The sequence below is a fragment of the Vipera berus genome (genome assembly GCF_964194415.1).
Source record: "Vipera berus genome assembly, chromosome: 1".
NCBI lineage: Eukaryota > Metazoa > Chordata > Lepidosauria > Squamata > Viperidae > Vipera > Vipera berus.
The window spans coordinates 335,705,728-335,722,009 of NC_138202.1; the positions used below are offsets into that span (position 1 = coordinate 335,705,728).

A 16,282-nucleotide genomic window follows, 5' to 3' on the forward strand; every position below is an offset into this window, starting at 1 on the left:
CTCCATTGACTCATTTTTCCCCAAGTTTTAATGGGCGTTCTCTAGATCCCAATTTAATGATGTTTTAGAATGCAGGTTTCATAATACTTTAGACTCCCAGAAGTTCTGTCCATTTGATTAATTGTTTTATCCCCATCCAGACCTCAGGTTAATTCAGAAACCAAATTAAATGTATTATGAAATCACAGTTTCTGAGTGTTTTCTTCCCTGTGAATTCCACTTATGATAAAAGAACTGCCGAGGGAGCAAACGAGCATCTGTTTAATGAACCACAGAAGTTAAGTTAAATGAAACTGTTTATGAGGTGATAGAAATTAAGGTATTCAGGCAGCCATATTAAAATGTTACCCAGCAGTCCTTGAAGTGGCAGAAAAGTATGCTGTTATAAACTGTGCTGCTCCCCACTGTCTCTAGGTTTTGATCTGATCCAGTTAAGCATTATGTAAGGAAAAGGCCCGCACCCTTCATGATTTGCTGCTGCCTTTGCTATAACTCTGTCATGTTGCTGTTGCCCTTTGCCATTTTGCATTACATCCTGACCCTGTTCACATTTGAATGTCCTACTGATTTCAGGGAAATGTGTTCACATTTAAGCTTGCATTGAACTGCAGTGTTTAGATTTAGATCTTTTAGTTTATGAAAAGCTTGATAAAATTGGCTTAGCAAAATCCAAGAAATACCAATTGCAACCAATTCTTATTTTGAATTTCTTGTACTTTCACCTCAGGTTTGGAATGTAAGGGATGACAAACTACATTTCCCAGCAATCCTACTAAGCACGGCCAATGGTGAGGAATCCATCACTTTATGGAGGGCTTTGTACATCCCACTTAGTTCCAATTTAGTCCCACTAAGGGCTTTTCCACACGGGCAATATTAAAGTGCTCTCATCTGCTTTGGGAGCCAGCAGAAACTATGTGGCATGCACAGTATACTGATCCATATTCTGCCTCAACAATGAAGCAGAATACAGCCCTGATATGCTCCAGAAGAGAAAGACAGAAACTAAAAATTAACTAAAGATGACTAGCAATCATCCAAAATTCCCATCCAATGAATTATTTCCTAAATGTTAAGAGCCCAAATCATCCAGGTTTCCTTATTTGAAAAATGGAATGAAAAACTTGTTAGCATCCATGGGCATTTCTTCCCTAGCTGTGCAGAAATGATTGTGCCTTTACAACAGCCTTTCCACATTGGACATCTTCCAAATGTGTTGGATTATAACTTTCAGATGGTGTGGGTGAAGACTAGTGCTCCTGGAGGCATCTGTTTGAGGAAGTGTGCCTTGGGTATCAAGGACAGTTTGCTGCCTTGGACAATAACTTCTGGGTATTATCTAAAGATGCAGGAAGGATGGGGTCAAAAAGAAAAGATGAGCTTCTAGGTTTGTTAGCATATCCAGCTAGCTTCTCCTAAACATAAAACATTTCTTTTTATTTGGAATTCAAGAAAGAAAAGAATCTGCAGAATCAGTTTTGCTGGGCCAAGAACACCCTGTTAGCTTAGGAACTGGTTTTCACTCTGTTTGTTACTGTTCTCATCACTTACTGATTCATAACTGAGTTCACACCAAGAACATGACTTGACTCTGGACCTCTTCTGTAAGTCTGCAATAACTCTTACAGGTCTGTTGGCTGAAAGCAACTTGTAATAAGCAGCAGAAAAGTAATTCGGTATCTTTAGAATTCCAAAGCCCTGCAGCTGCCATTTGCTAAAAACTTCTCAGAATTAGTACAGCTGCACATGTACAACTAAAAAGAGAGGGCACAAAGGCAAGAAAGAACACAAATCCTAGCACTCTTTTTTAACTTTGCATCTCCATATGTCTGCAGAATAGTGCCAGAGTTATGAACCAGTGACAGTTTAACAGATAAGCCCTTCCCAGGGAGGAATGGGGAGTAAACGGCATAGTTGTGAGGCTGGTTATCTACATAATTGCCTGTGGATATCTGGTAGTACCCAACTGGTCCTGGAAACTACATTTTTTTTTCTCAGTACAAGTAGTCCTTGACTTAGGGCCACAGTTGAATCCAACAATGATAAGCAGAGCAGTTATTAAGTGAGTCAAGTCCCATTTTACACCTTTTTGCCACAGTTATTCATTGAATCACTGCAGTTGTTAATTGAATCACGTGGTCATTAAGTGAATCTGGCTTCCCTCATTGACTTTGCTTGTCAGAAACAGTTGGGAAGGTGGCAAATGGTGATCACAGGACCCTGGGACAGTGCAACTATCAGAAGCTCATGCCAATTGCCAAGGGCCTGAAATTTGAAAACTGGACCATGGCGATGTTGCAATGGTCTTAAGTGTGAAAATCATTCATAAGTCACTTTCTCAGTGCCGCTGTAACTTTGGTCACTAAGCAAATGGTTGTAGGTTGAGTACTGCTTGCACCCTGAAGCCCACAAGAATCAGGGGCTCCAAGAAAGAAAATTTCTCAGGTTAAGGACAATGCCCATTATCTGTGGGAAATAACAATGTAGGGAATGCAGAGATTCTAAGGCAGGTGTTTCTCAAGCTTAGCAACTTGAAGATGCATGGACATCAACTCCCAGAATCCCAATTAGCGCATTTGATTCTACCGTTCCCATATACTGCCTTGTTATTTTATTTATTTATTAAACAAATTTATTGGCTGCCCAACTCACACATGGTGACTCTGGGGGACCTAAATGTCATCACTATCAGTTTTTGAGTGTCTCATTAAATCTGCCCAGTCACAGCTGCCCAGTCTTTCCCTTCCACTTGGCTATTCAGTCTTCTTTCATAAATTCATAAATAAATAAATCTTCATTTATTCTGCATAATATACACTCAAACCACCTCAACATACTTCCTTCATGTTAGTTACTTTGCACTACTTCCCCAAAATGTTTCTGCCTCTATAGTGATGTTCATGTGCAGGAAAAACTGGCAATAGTTACTACGTAGTTATGTTTGCATTCAATCCAGATTCATTCAGAACCTGAACATTTTAGATCCCATCTCTTCTCTTGCTACTCATACGTCTTAAGGAACCCCTTTCCATTGATTCAAGGTGTTTCCCCAATATACTCAACTCTTGCTTCCAATACAATAAAGCAGGCAAAAGCCACTTTCACTGCTTATGGCAAACAAATATATCTATCTTTCTATCAGTATTTCCATTTATTAAAATCACTTCATCCTATTAAAGTATGCAAATTCATCCAGCTGTGTTTTTTTTAATCACTTAGTTGTAACGTTTAATTATTCACAATCAACCAGCTTGATCTTTCATACATTTCACTTCAGATCCATATTCCTCAATGCTAGCCTTTGTTTCAGGACATTCCGGTTCACACCCAACAAAGTGACATCACCCTGCTTAAGAAAGTGCCCAGGCATTCCCAACAAACAAATATTGCCTCAAGGATTCATATATACTGCACAAAGTGCTCTTTTCTCTAACTTTCCCCCACAACAATCTTGTGAGGTAGGTCAGGCTGAGAAAGAGAGAAGAGAGAAGGAGCAGGTGAAAGAAGGAATTGCTCACCCAAAGTCAACCTCTCCTAGCCAAATGAAGAGTGAAATCTGATCTTCCCTAGGCTAACACTAAACTGGCCATCACTCCCAGCTGCCTCTCAATTGTAAAATGGAAGAAAATACGAATGGACAAAGTTACTCCCTGTTTCCTCCATTCTTTTCTTCCATGCAGTAATATGGTATTTGGGCAAGTCTCGATATTTAAATAGTTTTAGATTTAATCATGATAATTAAGGGATACCTTCTCTGGCCTGTCTCTGAGTTTGCATGCTGGGAACAGGCAAGGTGGTGGTGGTGGGGGGGGCAGTTCTTCTTGCTCTTTGTGAATTTCCCCGGAGGTCCTGTGTTGGACCCCAAATGCAAACGAAGAACGGAGGTCGTCCTAAGATCCTTACGATAAAGCAACCAATCGAGCCCTTTGCGCTCCGCATACAGGGTGTGCAAAGAGAATCCTCGGGGTCGAGTATTTTAATGTGTGGACGGATCGATAGCGAACGAGGTTCGGTTTAGGAGCTTGGACTGAAATGCCCGTCTGCTTGCCTACCTTTCCAATGCAGCAATCGGCTAGGGGGCAGCCCGAGGACGGAAGCTGAGACCCCCCCCACCCGATCTACCTTCAGTCCCTCCCAGGATCGCGTAAGCCCCGCTTGGCGCTCCTTTGGGTGGGGGGGGGACTCAGCAGTGAAGCAGTTAAGGCACGCCAGCCGTAGCTCCAGCCCCTGGGGCCAAAGCCAGCGTGGTGGAAGGATGCTCCTCCGTTATCCTGGCTTCCCCAGGCAAAAGTCACGTTGCTTTGGGCAGGAGAGGCGTCGTGAAGCGACCTCGCGTTTAGCATCCTCTTTCTCCTCCTGCTAAAAGCGGTGGAAGGATGGGGAGAGTCCTGCCTGGAGCAAGGGACCAGTCCGGGCAGCGTGAAGAGAGCGCCGAGCGGGACTTTCCAGCGACAGCTCCTGAATAATTGAGAGCCAGCAGTCACTTTACTGCTTCGCAGGCAGCCCAATTGGCACAGCAGCTCTGGTTTACAGCTCCTGATCTGGACCGGGATGGGAGGAGGTCGCTTTCCAGCTGAAGAGCTGCAGGGAGGCTCAGCAGGCAAAGAGAAGAGGAGGGTGACACAGCTCTGAAGGCAGCCCGGCTGGATCCCCATATCTGCTCCAAACGTTGTGCCCATTGCCTTTCATTGCCAGTTTGTAGCAACAACAGCAGAGTGCACTCCCGGCCACCAGCCCACCATGGCCTTGATCGTGCGTTTGAAGAGGGTCACCAACCTGAGAGGCAAAGCGGACAGGATAGCCAAGGTGGCTTTCAGAGGTACATGCCCCCAGTTGTGTAGCCTGCAGCAGAGGTGCTCTTTTTGATGCTGCAAGATAGGTGCCTGTTTGTGTGCCGGTCTGCATGTCCCAGGGAAGGGAAAGTTCTCTGCAGAGGAGTCTCAACCCTGCAGAACAAGGGCATGACTCCTGGGAAGGATGCTCTTACTCTCCTAGTGTTTGGGCGGCTTCATTCTGGAAAAGAATAGCTCATGCACCTATTTTGCCTGGACTAGTGCTACTTGGAGTTGTGGCTGTTGTTGTTTAACTGGCAGGTTCTGGAGTCAGCAAGCCCTGGTGATACAGCTCCTTCAGTTTGGAGCCACATTATGTCTGAAGAACCCTCAGAGGTTCCAAACCATAGTTTTTCCATCCAGTTAGGATCTGAGGACTGAGTTGGTATGTTATTGTTGACTATGGTTTGTTTTCTTATTCAAAGAATTATCGTGCTTGCAATTACACAAGTAGACATTTTTGAGCTTTTGAATGAGGACAGAGAGGAAGAAGAAGAAGAGTGCCAATAAAAACTTCAGGGTCATTTTAAATGTCACATTTTTTGAAAATGTGTAACATGTGGCACACTCCTGCATCTCTGCAATGCTTCAGACATGGCAAGGTTTTTACAATGAGGTACCCATTTGGTGGAAATAGCAAGTGAATTGTGATAGGGGTTACAAGCAAGTTGCCTCCTAAACAGCAGTTTGTCAGATCCTGACACAAGAATTGGCAGAAGCACTTCCCCATTTTGAGCAGAGCGCTTTCTCAGCTTTTGCTGGAGATGCCAGGGTTGAACCTGGAACCGCTGGCATACAAAGTATTGCTTTAAATGTATGCACACAGCTTTGAAAGATACACATTGCCACTGTTCTCTGCTGAGTGCTCACTATATATAATAATCCACATTGTTTTTATACAGCACTGCAGAAAGTTAGTGCTCGCACTAATGCTGATTTGCAAAATGTAAACCTTTTGATCTTCATGTTGTCTAGGGGAGTGGAGTTAGAGCTGAAATTGGAAAGTGGCTTGACCAAAGTTATGGTATACTTATTTTCCACTAAACATTTATAGCATCACCTAATCATCACTGAGACAACATAACACCTGCCCTCACCCCTGTTACATTGGCAGAATAAGGGTTGAATTATACTGAAGGACAGTATAAATGGTTACTGGAGAAATGGGCTATGATTTGTAGTTGATTAGAACTGATGTGCTCTGACTTTTTCAATTTATATGTTCTATTAGAATCACAGCTATTGCATGACACCTCCATGGAGTGTCCATTTAGTATATACATGACAATATATGAACAAAGAATGTCATAAGTATTATTTCTGAGATACTATATCAAATAATATTTTTTCTTCTCACATGGAAAACATCCTGGACTTAAAAGTGAAATGGTTTGCATTTTCAGGTGTTTGTTTTCTGAAATTCAGAACCAGCCATAAGAAAAAATAATGCATGAACCTCATAAACTAAAATCAAGTTGATTTTCTGATGATGCCCAAACGAGTTAAAGAAATCCACCCAGATTTCTTGATAGTTGTCTAACTTCTACACCAGCTTATCCTTGTGTCCAAGAATATAAATATATTTATCTATAAACTATCTCAGGTCAGGTCAACCAGCAGACAAGAATAAGTGGAAAGCCTAGCAAAATTTCCAAATAGAGGTAAGCGTGCATCTTAGAATAGAAATATTATGCCAGAAACACAATCTGGAGACTTTCTGATAAATTGAATTAGACATATTGGATTAGATCCTGAGTGTGTTCAACTGGAACACTCCTACTTAACTTATCTCCTTAGACCCCACATCAGTTCTAATCAACACATCTGCTGCCCCAATTCATTATAAGGACCAACCTTTGCCCCTTCCCAACTCTGAGCAGAAATAAAACTTGGGGGGGAGAATTAGAAAGAAAACAATTGATGAGGAAAAAGGAAAAAGAATGCAACCATATGGGTTTAAGGAGTATTTCTTTACACATATTTTAATCTTAACTGTTAAAAATGGTGGCTTTTTATTACACTTTTTAAAAAGGATTTTTGAAATAGATAGTTGGCGTGATAGGAATGTTTTTATATCTCCTAGTTCAAAAACATTGTGCATGTATTGTGTGTATATGTGAGTGGTTCTTAAATGCCCATTATCGATTCTGGACACAGGCTTCAAGGATATTTTTCTTTAGTAAAAGGCAAAAGCAGCTGCAACTTACACAGCCCCCTACATCTAAGGTCAAGGGTAACTTGCAAACAAGATCTGTAATGTACAATGGCACACTTGTTACATATGAGGATAGGGTGAAGTTCCAGTCCTAATACTTAGAACTTTTCACAATATTGATGCTGATTCAAAATAAATTTTTCCCAGTTCTTTTTTTTTAATGCATGTTGAATTTTGGAACCTAGTCTCCCCATTTAGTCTATTCATGACAGATTTTACTTCAGTGCAATCTGAAGCTCAAATGGTTCTTGCACACTACTTAGTACCATGAGATTTAGTGGAATACTCCTCATCCTTGGAAATGGTTTGAGGCATATTGCCCCATTCAGAAAATGCAGCTGCTCCCTGAGGTTGATAGATGATAAAAATAATCTTGTGGCATGAAACCCCATCTTTTGCCTTGAAATACTGTTCTCTGCTTCTCTGTTATTAAAGATGAGGGAGGGACATTCTGGATATGTGCAGAAGCACTCCTGTTTTTAATGATCACATTTGCCGGGGCAAATGGTACAAAAAGAGTTCAGGGCTAGTGTCATATGTCAGAAACTTGACAGTTAGATCAAGAAAATCCTACAGCAATCTATTGTTGTGATTCAGGGTCAGCCTGTGGGTTCGGCAGTTGGGTCAGATGACTCAGAGGAGGAGGGGGGTGTTGAAGAGCTTGCTGAGGGGGTTGAAGATCTTGCTGATGAGAGCCCTCAGCCAGGCCCCTCCCACCTGGTCACGATGGAGACCCAGCTGTGTGAGCCTGACTGCGTGGATGAAGATGACCCACAGCTGGCCCTGTTCAAGGACGCCCGACGCAGGAGGCAGTCAATCAGGAGTAAACAGAGGAAGGCAATGGGGCACCTCGGAAGGAGGCAGAGAGAAGCCATGCCCTGAACTGTATAAAAGGGGAATGCATGGGAGGGCTGGTTTGCTGAAGGCAACCGCTTGATTAGTTCCTGTTTCATAGCTCCTGTTTCATGGTTGGTGTCTTGTTTTGCTGTTTTATGTTAATAAATTTGGCAGGCTTAATTCCAGCCTCTTGCCGTTTGTAAAGGGGTTGTCCCTGCCTTTTCTGTAGGGCCGGTAGCAGGCTGGTACAGAACATCTATCCTCAATAGAGAGTTTGAGCTGGAGTGTTTTGCTGGGCAGTAAAGGAAAAGCTACTTGCCTTGTCCATGTGATATAATACCATCTGATGAAATAAGTAAGAAACTAGCAAAGATTTTCCGAGTTTTGGGACCAATCAACCTACCGTGGAAGATTCTGCCAATGGTAACAGAAGTAAGTAACCGCAGTAGGAAATTAAAAGCCACCAAACCAAGTCTTGCCCATGAAATGTGCTGTCTCAGGCAAAGAACCAATAACCAAAGTCATTATCGTAGGGCTATCCCAAATCCAATGGGGAATGCCCATGTACAGGAAGTATCCCTGGAACTATTTTTGATATTATGCAGTAACAACGAAAGGATTTTATTTATTTATTATTTATGTTTAATTTTTTGTGGAGTTCTTGGTGCTCTCTGAGTTTGGCTGTTTGCTTGCAGATGTTTCATTATCCGACTAGGCCAGACATGTCAAACACAAGGCCCGGGGGCCAGATCAGGCCCGCGAAGTGGTTTCATGTGGCCCGCAAAGCCATCCTGGAAACAGTGAGGGAACGGCCCCCACTGACTTGGCCCTGGCCCAGAGACCCTCCTTCTGCCAGAGACCCTCAGATCTGTCCCACTCCTGCCCAGGCCCCCATAGGCACCCTTGATGCGAACGATGTAGAGCTGGCCACACCCACCCAGTAGGCCATACGCACTCTAGCCACACCCACCCAGTAGGCCACGCCCACCCTGGCCATACCCACCCGGCCCCCTGAGGGCAACCACAATGCTGATGCGGCCCTCAATGAAATTGAGTTTGACACCCCTGGACTAGGCTATATCATCAGTTCAAGAGAGTGTGGGATTTGTTCTGGTTTCTGTACAGTTGCTTGCCCTGTCAGTGTTGGTGGGGGTGTGGTTTTCTCCTTGGTAGTGCCTTGGTTGAAGTATTGTTTTCTGCTTGATTGTTTGTCTGGTGTTAAATCCCTGTTTATCTGAGTATTGGCTGCTGGAGAGGATGTGTTCTGGAGAGCATGTGTTTTGTTTATTTTCTGAATGCATATATGTAATATTAAGCTAGAAGAACTAAAAGAGCCTCTTGTTGCGGGTGAAGAAGGAGAGTGCAAAACTTGGGTTGAAACTAAACATTAAGAAAACCAAGATCATGGCATCTGGCCCTCTCAATTCCTGGCAAATAGATGGGGAAGAAATGGAGGTAGTGACAGATTTTATTTTCCTGGGCTCCAAGATCACTGCAGATGGGGACTGTATCCAAGAAATTAAAAGACGCTTGCTCCTGGGGAGGAAAGCACTGGCAAATCTAGACAGCACACTAAAAAGCAGAGACATCACCCTGTCAACAAAAGTGCGTGTAGTCAAGGCTATGGTCTTCCCAGTTGCAATGTATGGCAGTGAAAGCTGGACCATAAGAAAGGCTGAGCGCCAAAGAATTGAAGCCTTTGAACTATGGTGCTGGAGAAGACTCCTGCGAGTTCCTTGGACTGCAAGGCGATCAAACCGGTCAGTCCTAGAGGAGATCAACCCTGACTGCTCTTTAGAAGGCCAGATCCTGAAGCTAAAACTCAAATACTTTGGCCACCTAATGAGAAGGAAGGACTCACTGGAGAAGAGCCTAATGTTGGGAAAGATGGAGGGCAAGAGAAGAAGGGGACGACAGAGAATGAGGTGGCTGGATGGAGTCACTGGAGCAGTAGGCGTGAGCTTAGATGGACTCCAGAAGATGGTAGAGGACAGGAAGGCCTGGAGGAACATTGTCCATAGGGTCGCGATGGGTCGGACATGACTTCGCAACTAACAACAACAACAACAAATATTAAGCTGCAAACTTAGAAGCTTTACAGAAGAGTGGCATCAATATTTACACATAATAAACAATATAACCTTTAAAATGTGCATGTATGGGCCCTACTGGATCCTTTCCCTCAAGTGCCCTAAGTCAGGAGTCCCCAACCCCTGGTTCGTGGACCAGTACCGGGCCACAGCATGCCAAAAACCAGGCTGCACAAACAAGCAAAGCTCCATCTGCAGGATGCAGGCAGCACACAAAACCACACCCCTTCCAGTCTGTGAAAAAACCTCTTGCCATGTAACCCGGTCCCTGGTGCCCAAAAGATTGGGGACCTCTGCCCTAAATCACTGCAATTATTAGTCTAGGCTTTTATTTCCTTTCCAGATTCAACTCCAGACAAATTGTTGGAGCAAGAAACAGCAGGGATCCAAGACTCAAAATGTGTTCATCACTTTCTCTTATTTACTATTGAAGTCCCTCAGTCTGATGCTCTAAATCTGTCTTTGTGGGGAGCTTAACAAATTCACATGACTTACCTAGATTGGTGGCAGTACTTAGCTAGCCTTGGCTGATTTCAGAAAGTTAAGCCAGGCCAGATCTGGTTAGTCCTTGGACAGGAGACCACCCAAAAAATACCAGGGTGGAGGCTAGATTGAGAACTTTAAAAACACATCCTGGAAGTAGACAGTAATAAACCATGTCTAAATAAAAGTACATAGATATGTCCAAGACATCACCAGGAATAGAACCAAGCTTGACAATGGATCTTACCTTTACCCCTTTTGGGGTTAAGTTATGCTTAACTGCCACAATAACCTTTTAATTTCTGCAGCTCCAAATAATAATACAAAAAATATGGAGATATGCTGGACATAGTTGAATGTGTATATTTGCCAGTCTCATCAAGTTTGCAGATTAATAGAAACTGGTGGCAGTAATATTGTCAAGATCATTTTAACTAATTTTCCCTTTAGGAGATTTTTCACTAAAATTACTTTCCATATGCCTGTATTTCTTGTACAGAGGAAAATTTTTCAGGAAAAATGTTTGAGCAAGGACACATATACACAATAATGATTCCATTGAGGCCTTTTTGTTGTAATTTTTGTAAAAGAACAACAGTAAATCTTGGAAGAAAGATACAGGCTTTTGAGCAATATGTTTATCTTGGCACCACAGAAAGACATGCTGTGCAAAAGAAAAGATTAGATGTTAGAAATGGGGATTTTTTTTAGAGGATGATGGCGATGATGATGATTGATTGGTTCAGATTCCAAAGCACTAGATGTTAAAATAAGGATTTAAATTATTTTGACTTAAAGGTACCATGCAACTTGTTGGATCTGGATTTTCTTTTCTCCTGCAAAAGGCTAAATGACTTACTCTCTACAACTGAAAACCTCTGCAAGTGGAATTTGATCAACTTGCTGAAAGAATAGCATACTAGCTTTTCTCTTGTAATTCATTAAAGTGAATCCAACTGGATGATGAGGAAATTGCTATATGTGATCCAGATGGGAGTTGCCAAAGATCCTTTTCTAAAAGATACAGGTATAAAACAAGATTCCTGATCTGAGAATTAAATTCTGATTTTCTGAAAAGGATTTGACTGCATATAGTTATACTTTAATTAGACTGAGAACTGACCTTGCAAAATAGATTGAAATGTAGGTCTTGTGATAGATCATCACACATAAAGATGTTAGGAAATCTGAAGGCAACCATGCTTAACCCAGCATAATCCAGAAATATTTAACTTCTGTTATCAAAAAAAGTCATTATCATGGCTATAAAGTCTAGTTCCATTTTTATACACTATGCTATAGCATTGTTACACATGTAATGAAGTGGCAGACAGCTGCAGCCATTTTGAACTTTGGTTTTGGAGAAAATTTTTGGGAATACTATAGAGAGCCAAGAAAGCAAATCAATGTATCAAATGAACCCAGTGTTCTCGTTTCCCCACAAATGAGCAGGCTCAAATTATCCTACTTCAGACACAATACAAGACCTAGCTTTCTGGAGAATATTCCAATGATGGAAAAGGTAGAAGGAAAGAGAAGAAGAGAGCAATCAGCAACAAGATGGATAGACTCCTTTAAAGTGGCAATGAGGGTGCAGTTGGAAGAGCTGAAGGTCCACATTAGGGGGAGATCATCATGGAGAAAATCTATCTTTTGGTTGCTAAAAGTTGACAATGACTTGATGGCATGTAATCAATCAATCTTTGGTTGCCCCTGACATAGAGGCAAGAGACTCAAATCAAAACAATTGAGACAGGCAAAACATGCACATTCCCCCCAATTATTGACAAAAAGCCTAAGCAGATGCAAAGTCAGGCTTGAACACTATCCTAAAAACCAGTTATCAATGAATAGAAGGGGCAAAACTCCTACTGCTTGCTCACTTTTATACCCACTAGCTTCAGAACATTGTATTTTTCTTGAATATCTTCAAAAAGCAACCCTTGATTGCAAGAATCAACCATTTTTGTTCACTAAGAATGCTTCAGGCATTCATAAAAAAATAAAGATTGCTCCTGGATTTTAGATTGTTCTATAGCTGAACAATTCCCAGTTAGTGCTTCTTTTAGTTAAAAAAAAAGACCAAACCTTTTTACTTAATTTTTCTTGAAAGAAATGAAACTTGGAGGGGTTGGGAAAGTTGGGAGGTGATTAAAGCCCCCAAGTTGTAGAGCTGGAATGTCTTTCTGGTACAGCTGCTCAAGGCTATTTCTCTGCACCAAAATGTACATTTCTCACAAGGAAACAAATCATAAAATCCTGAATTGTAAAGTACAAATCATTTAAGAACACCGAGAGAAGAAATACAGTTCCAAACAATGTCTCATATATCAAATCAAGAAAACACCCACTAAAATGTATTTGCTTAAGACTGTCTATGATATGTCTTGTGAGAGTGTGAAGATGGTCTTGGGAAAGGGGGCAGAGACTACTGAAGAGCTGTAGTAGGAGAAGATACTACTCAGTCCTGAGAAATTGGAAAGGATGAGAAAGCAATTGATTGAGTGTATGAGCCTTTATTATCAAAGTACATGTGTACAATGAGATTGGCTGAGCCTCCCTTCATGTCCCCCCCATCATAACTCACAGTGACAACAAACCCACCATCTTGTTACACCATGTGAGCTAATTGCATAACGTGCCGGCCCCGCAAGTCTATCATACATAAGGTTATTTCCCATTCAGGAGCCTGATGGCCCATGGATAGAAACTGTTCTTCAGCCTGTTGGTGCGCCTGGCTATACTTCTATATTTCCTACGCAATGGTAGGAGAGTAAAGACGTACCAACCAGGGTGTGAGTTGTTCCTGAGAATTTTCCTTATTCTTCCAAGGCAGCGGGCCCTGGCAATGTCATCCAGTGGAATCAGGGGACAGCCCACGATGTTTTGTGCTGTGCTCACCACCCTCTGTAGTATCTTTTTATCCGCGGCTGTCAAGCCAACATACCACACCACAATGCAGTGTGTGAGGATGCTTTCTATAGTAGACTGGTAAAAGAAGATCATCAGTCGTTGTTCTACCCTGTTCTTCCACAAGACCCTGAGGAAGTGGAGTCTCTGTTGGGCCTTTCTGACCACCTGGGTTGTGTTGGTTTTCCAGGTAAGATCTTCACAGAGGTAGACTCCCAGGAATTTAAAGGAGGAAACTATCTCTGCACAGCCCCCCCCCCCGATGTAAAGTGGGGCAGGTTCCTCTCTTTTCTTCTGGAAGTCTAGCACCATCTCCTTTGTCTTGCCGATGTTCAGGTGCAAGTTATTCTCTAGACACCATGAGGATAGTTTTTGTACCTCCCCCCCTGTACGCTGCTTCATCTCCACCTGTAATAAAACCCACTATGGTTGCATCATCTGTGAACTTAATGATTGCAGTGGATGGGTCAGACGATACACAATCATATGTGTACAGTGAATACAGGTAGGGGCTAAGCATGCAGCCTTGTGGTGAGCCAGTGCAAAGCTTCAGGAAGGTGGATGAAACAGACCTGACCCTCACTGTTTGTAGCCGGTCCCTCAGAAAGTCTTTAATCCAATCAAGATGGAGGGGGGGAAATTCAAGTCAGTCAGCTTTTCAGTAAGGATGCTCGGCAGAATAGTGTTGAAAGCCGAGCTATAATCAATGAAAAGCATCCTGACATAGCTTCCAGGTTTCTCCAGATGGCTTGCTACAGAATGTAAAGCAGTAGCTATGGCATCGTCTGTTGACCTATTCCCCCTGTAAGCAAACTGATCTTTGTCAAAGTCCAGTGGGAGGCATGTCCTAAGATGTTGGAGAACCAGTCTTTGAAAGCATTTCATCACTACAGAGATTAATGCAATAGGTCTGTAGTTGTTTAGGCAATTAATTGCTGTTTTCTTTGGGACTGGGACAATGGTGGCTGCTTTCAAGCATGAAAGGCCGTTTGCCAGGAGATGTTAAAAATCCTTGTCAGGACCCCTGCTAATTGATCATCACAGTGCTTAACCACTATCCCCAGCACCCCATCTGGGATGTTCTGTCTTGCTTGGTATAAGATGGGGCAGAGAGGCTTTCAAGATTCAGTTATTTTGCCCTGCAACAATAAAAAGCACTTCTGGAATCTCTGCTGCTTCTTTCCTTCCCTTTCTTACCTTGAAGAGCAGATCAGTGAGATGAAAAAGAGCAGATGTGGGGTTCTGCAGGATGAGGGAAATCAAGATTCCTAGAAGGAACTCAAAAATCCATTCCAGAAAGTGGTGACAAGCTTTCTGCATTAGTGCAAAGAAAATTATTTTGAAGTGCCTGAAAAGAATTAGATGATTTTGGGGGCCAGATGATGAGATCTGGATGTCTGAGGCATCGAGCTGAAATTGTGCACATCATCACATAACTGCACAACACTTGGATACCAAAGTGTTTATATGTAAACTTTAATTTTGTAATTTGTTTAAAATTACAAATTAAAAACACTTTAATCTCATGCTAGATTTCATGTTAGACTATGAACACAGAGTTTTTTTGAATTTGGCCACCTTATGAGATGTTGGCAACCTTCTTTAATTGATTTATTTTTCTCGCGTATTAATTTTTGAAGTCAGCAGCCACCAGCTATTAGCATCATAGGCATTGCAATGGCCATGGGAAATTATATGGCTAATCCCCAATAGTCTGTTTTTACAGAGTAGATTTATTCAACAAGCCATTACTAAAACATTCTTTGTAAAATAGTGTCACTATTCAGTTTAACTCTTCAATTAAATACAAATAGGTGCTAACCTAAATGATGGATGTCTAGTATTTGACACAGCTCCTCAGTCTCTCTTTCCTAGCACCCCTCCAAATTCATTCCTATAGTAGCAGATAGATAGATAGATAGATAGATAGATAGATAGATAGATAGATAGATAGACAGACAGACAGACAGACAGACAGACAGACAGACAGACAGACAGACAGATAGACAGATAGATAGATAACCTTTATTGTCATTTTTTACTGTGGGCACATTGGTACACATTAAAAATGAAATTTTGTTGTTTGCTTTCAAACGTGTACACATACATAACACACATATAAACATGCTATACACAACATATGTATAAACCTACACACTTACATATAAATAAGATAAATATTAATGACTGTCCATCTTGAATACATAGCGGAAAGAGGAAGCTTGAGAGTTCACAAGGTTAATACTGTATGGAACGAAACTGTGACTGAATCTGGATGTTCTGCTTCGGATACCACGAAGTCTCCTCCCAGGAAAACAGGTCATGAAGAGGATGTGTAGTGTCCCAGACAATCTTTTGGACCTTGCTCAAGCAGTGCTTGTATGCTATGTACAGTGCGTATATGCTATGTACAAACGTTCTAAACTTCTGTACAAATGCTTCATACCTTTGTGCATTCTTTTAACAATACATAGTTCAAAATATTCATTTTGTGCTTCTAGCTGATTCTTCCTATTATAACGCTTTCTTTGTTTCTGCTAATGAAAAATGTTGCTTGCTGAATTTCTGAGATCAGTTAAGGGAAAATAATGTGTCAAGGGATTCTCCCTAGGGAGAATTCTCTCTAGAAGGTTGCCAGTAGCTTCATGCCTCAGACTATTGTTGTGTAGATTTTTTTTATAAGTATGTGTACAGATCTGAGAAACACATTTGCATATGTTAGAAATATGATTGTGATTATATCTTTATCCCACCTTTTACATAACTCAAGTTTTCAGTGGGGGACAAGGAAAGGAGAAACAGCAATAGACTGCAGGAGATGACCAGATTGAGCCTAAGGGAAAGGTCAGTCGTGTCATTAGTCATGAGGCCCTTCACACCCACAAGAGATCTAAATCCAGCCCACCTTGAATTCC

The 16,282-nt window shown here is 41.9% G+C and overlaps 1 protein-coding gene across 1 annotated transcript in view; it reads left to right on the forward strand.

Annotated features, from left to right (window-relative positions):
• Window positions 1-4,740: 4,740 nt before the first annotated feature.
• The window catches only part of OTOF (otoferlin), a gene marked incomplete at both ends in the record, with an annotated part of 185,511 nt that continues 173,969 nt past the window's right edge, over window positions 4,741-16,282 (forward strand). The window contains one exon of the mRNA XM_081312999.1: window positions 4,741-4,819. Coding sequence (XP_081169125.1) covers window positions 4,741-4,819 — 79 coding nt within the window. The remainder of the gene's footprint in view (window positions 4,820-16,282) is intronic.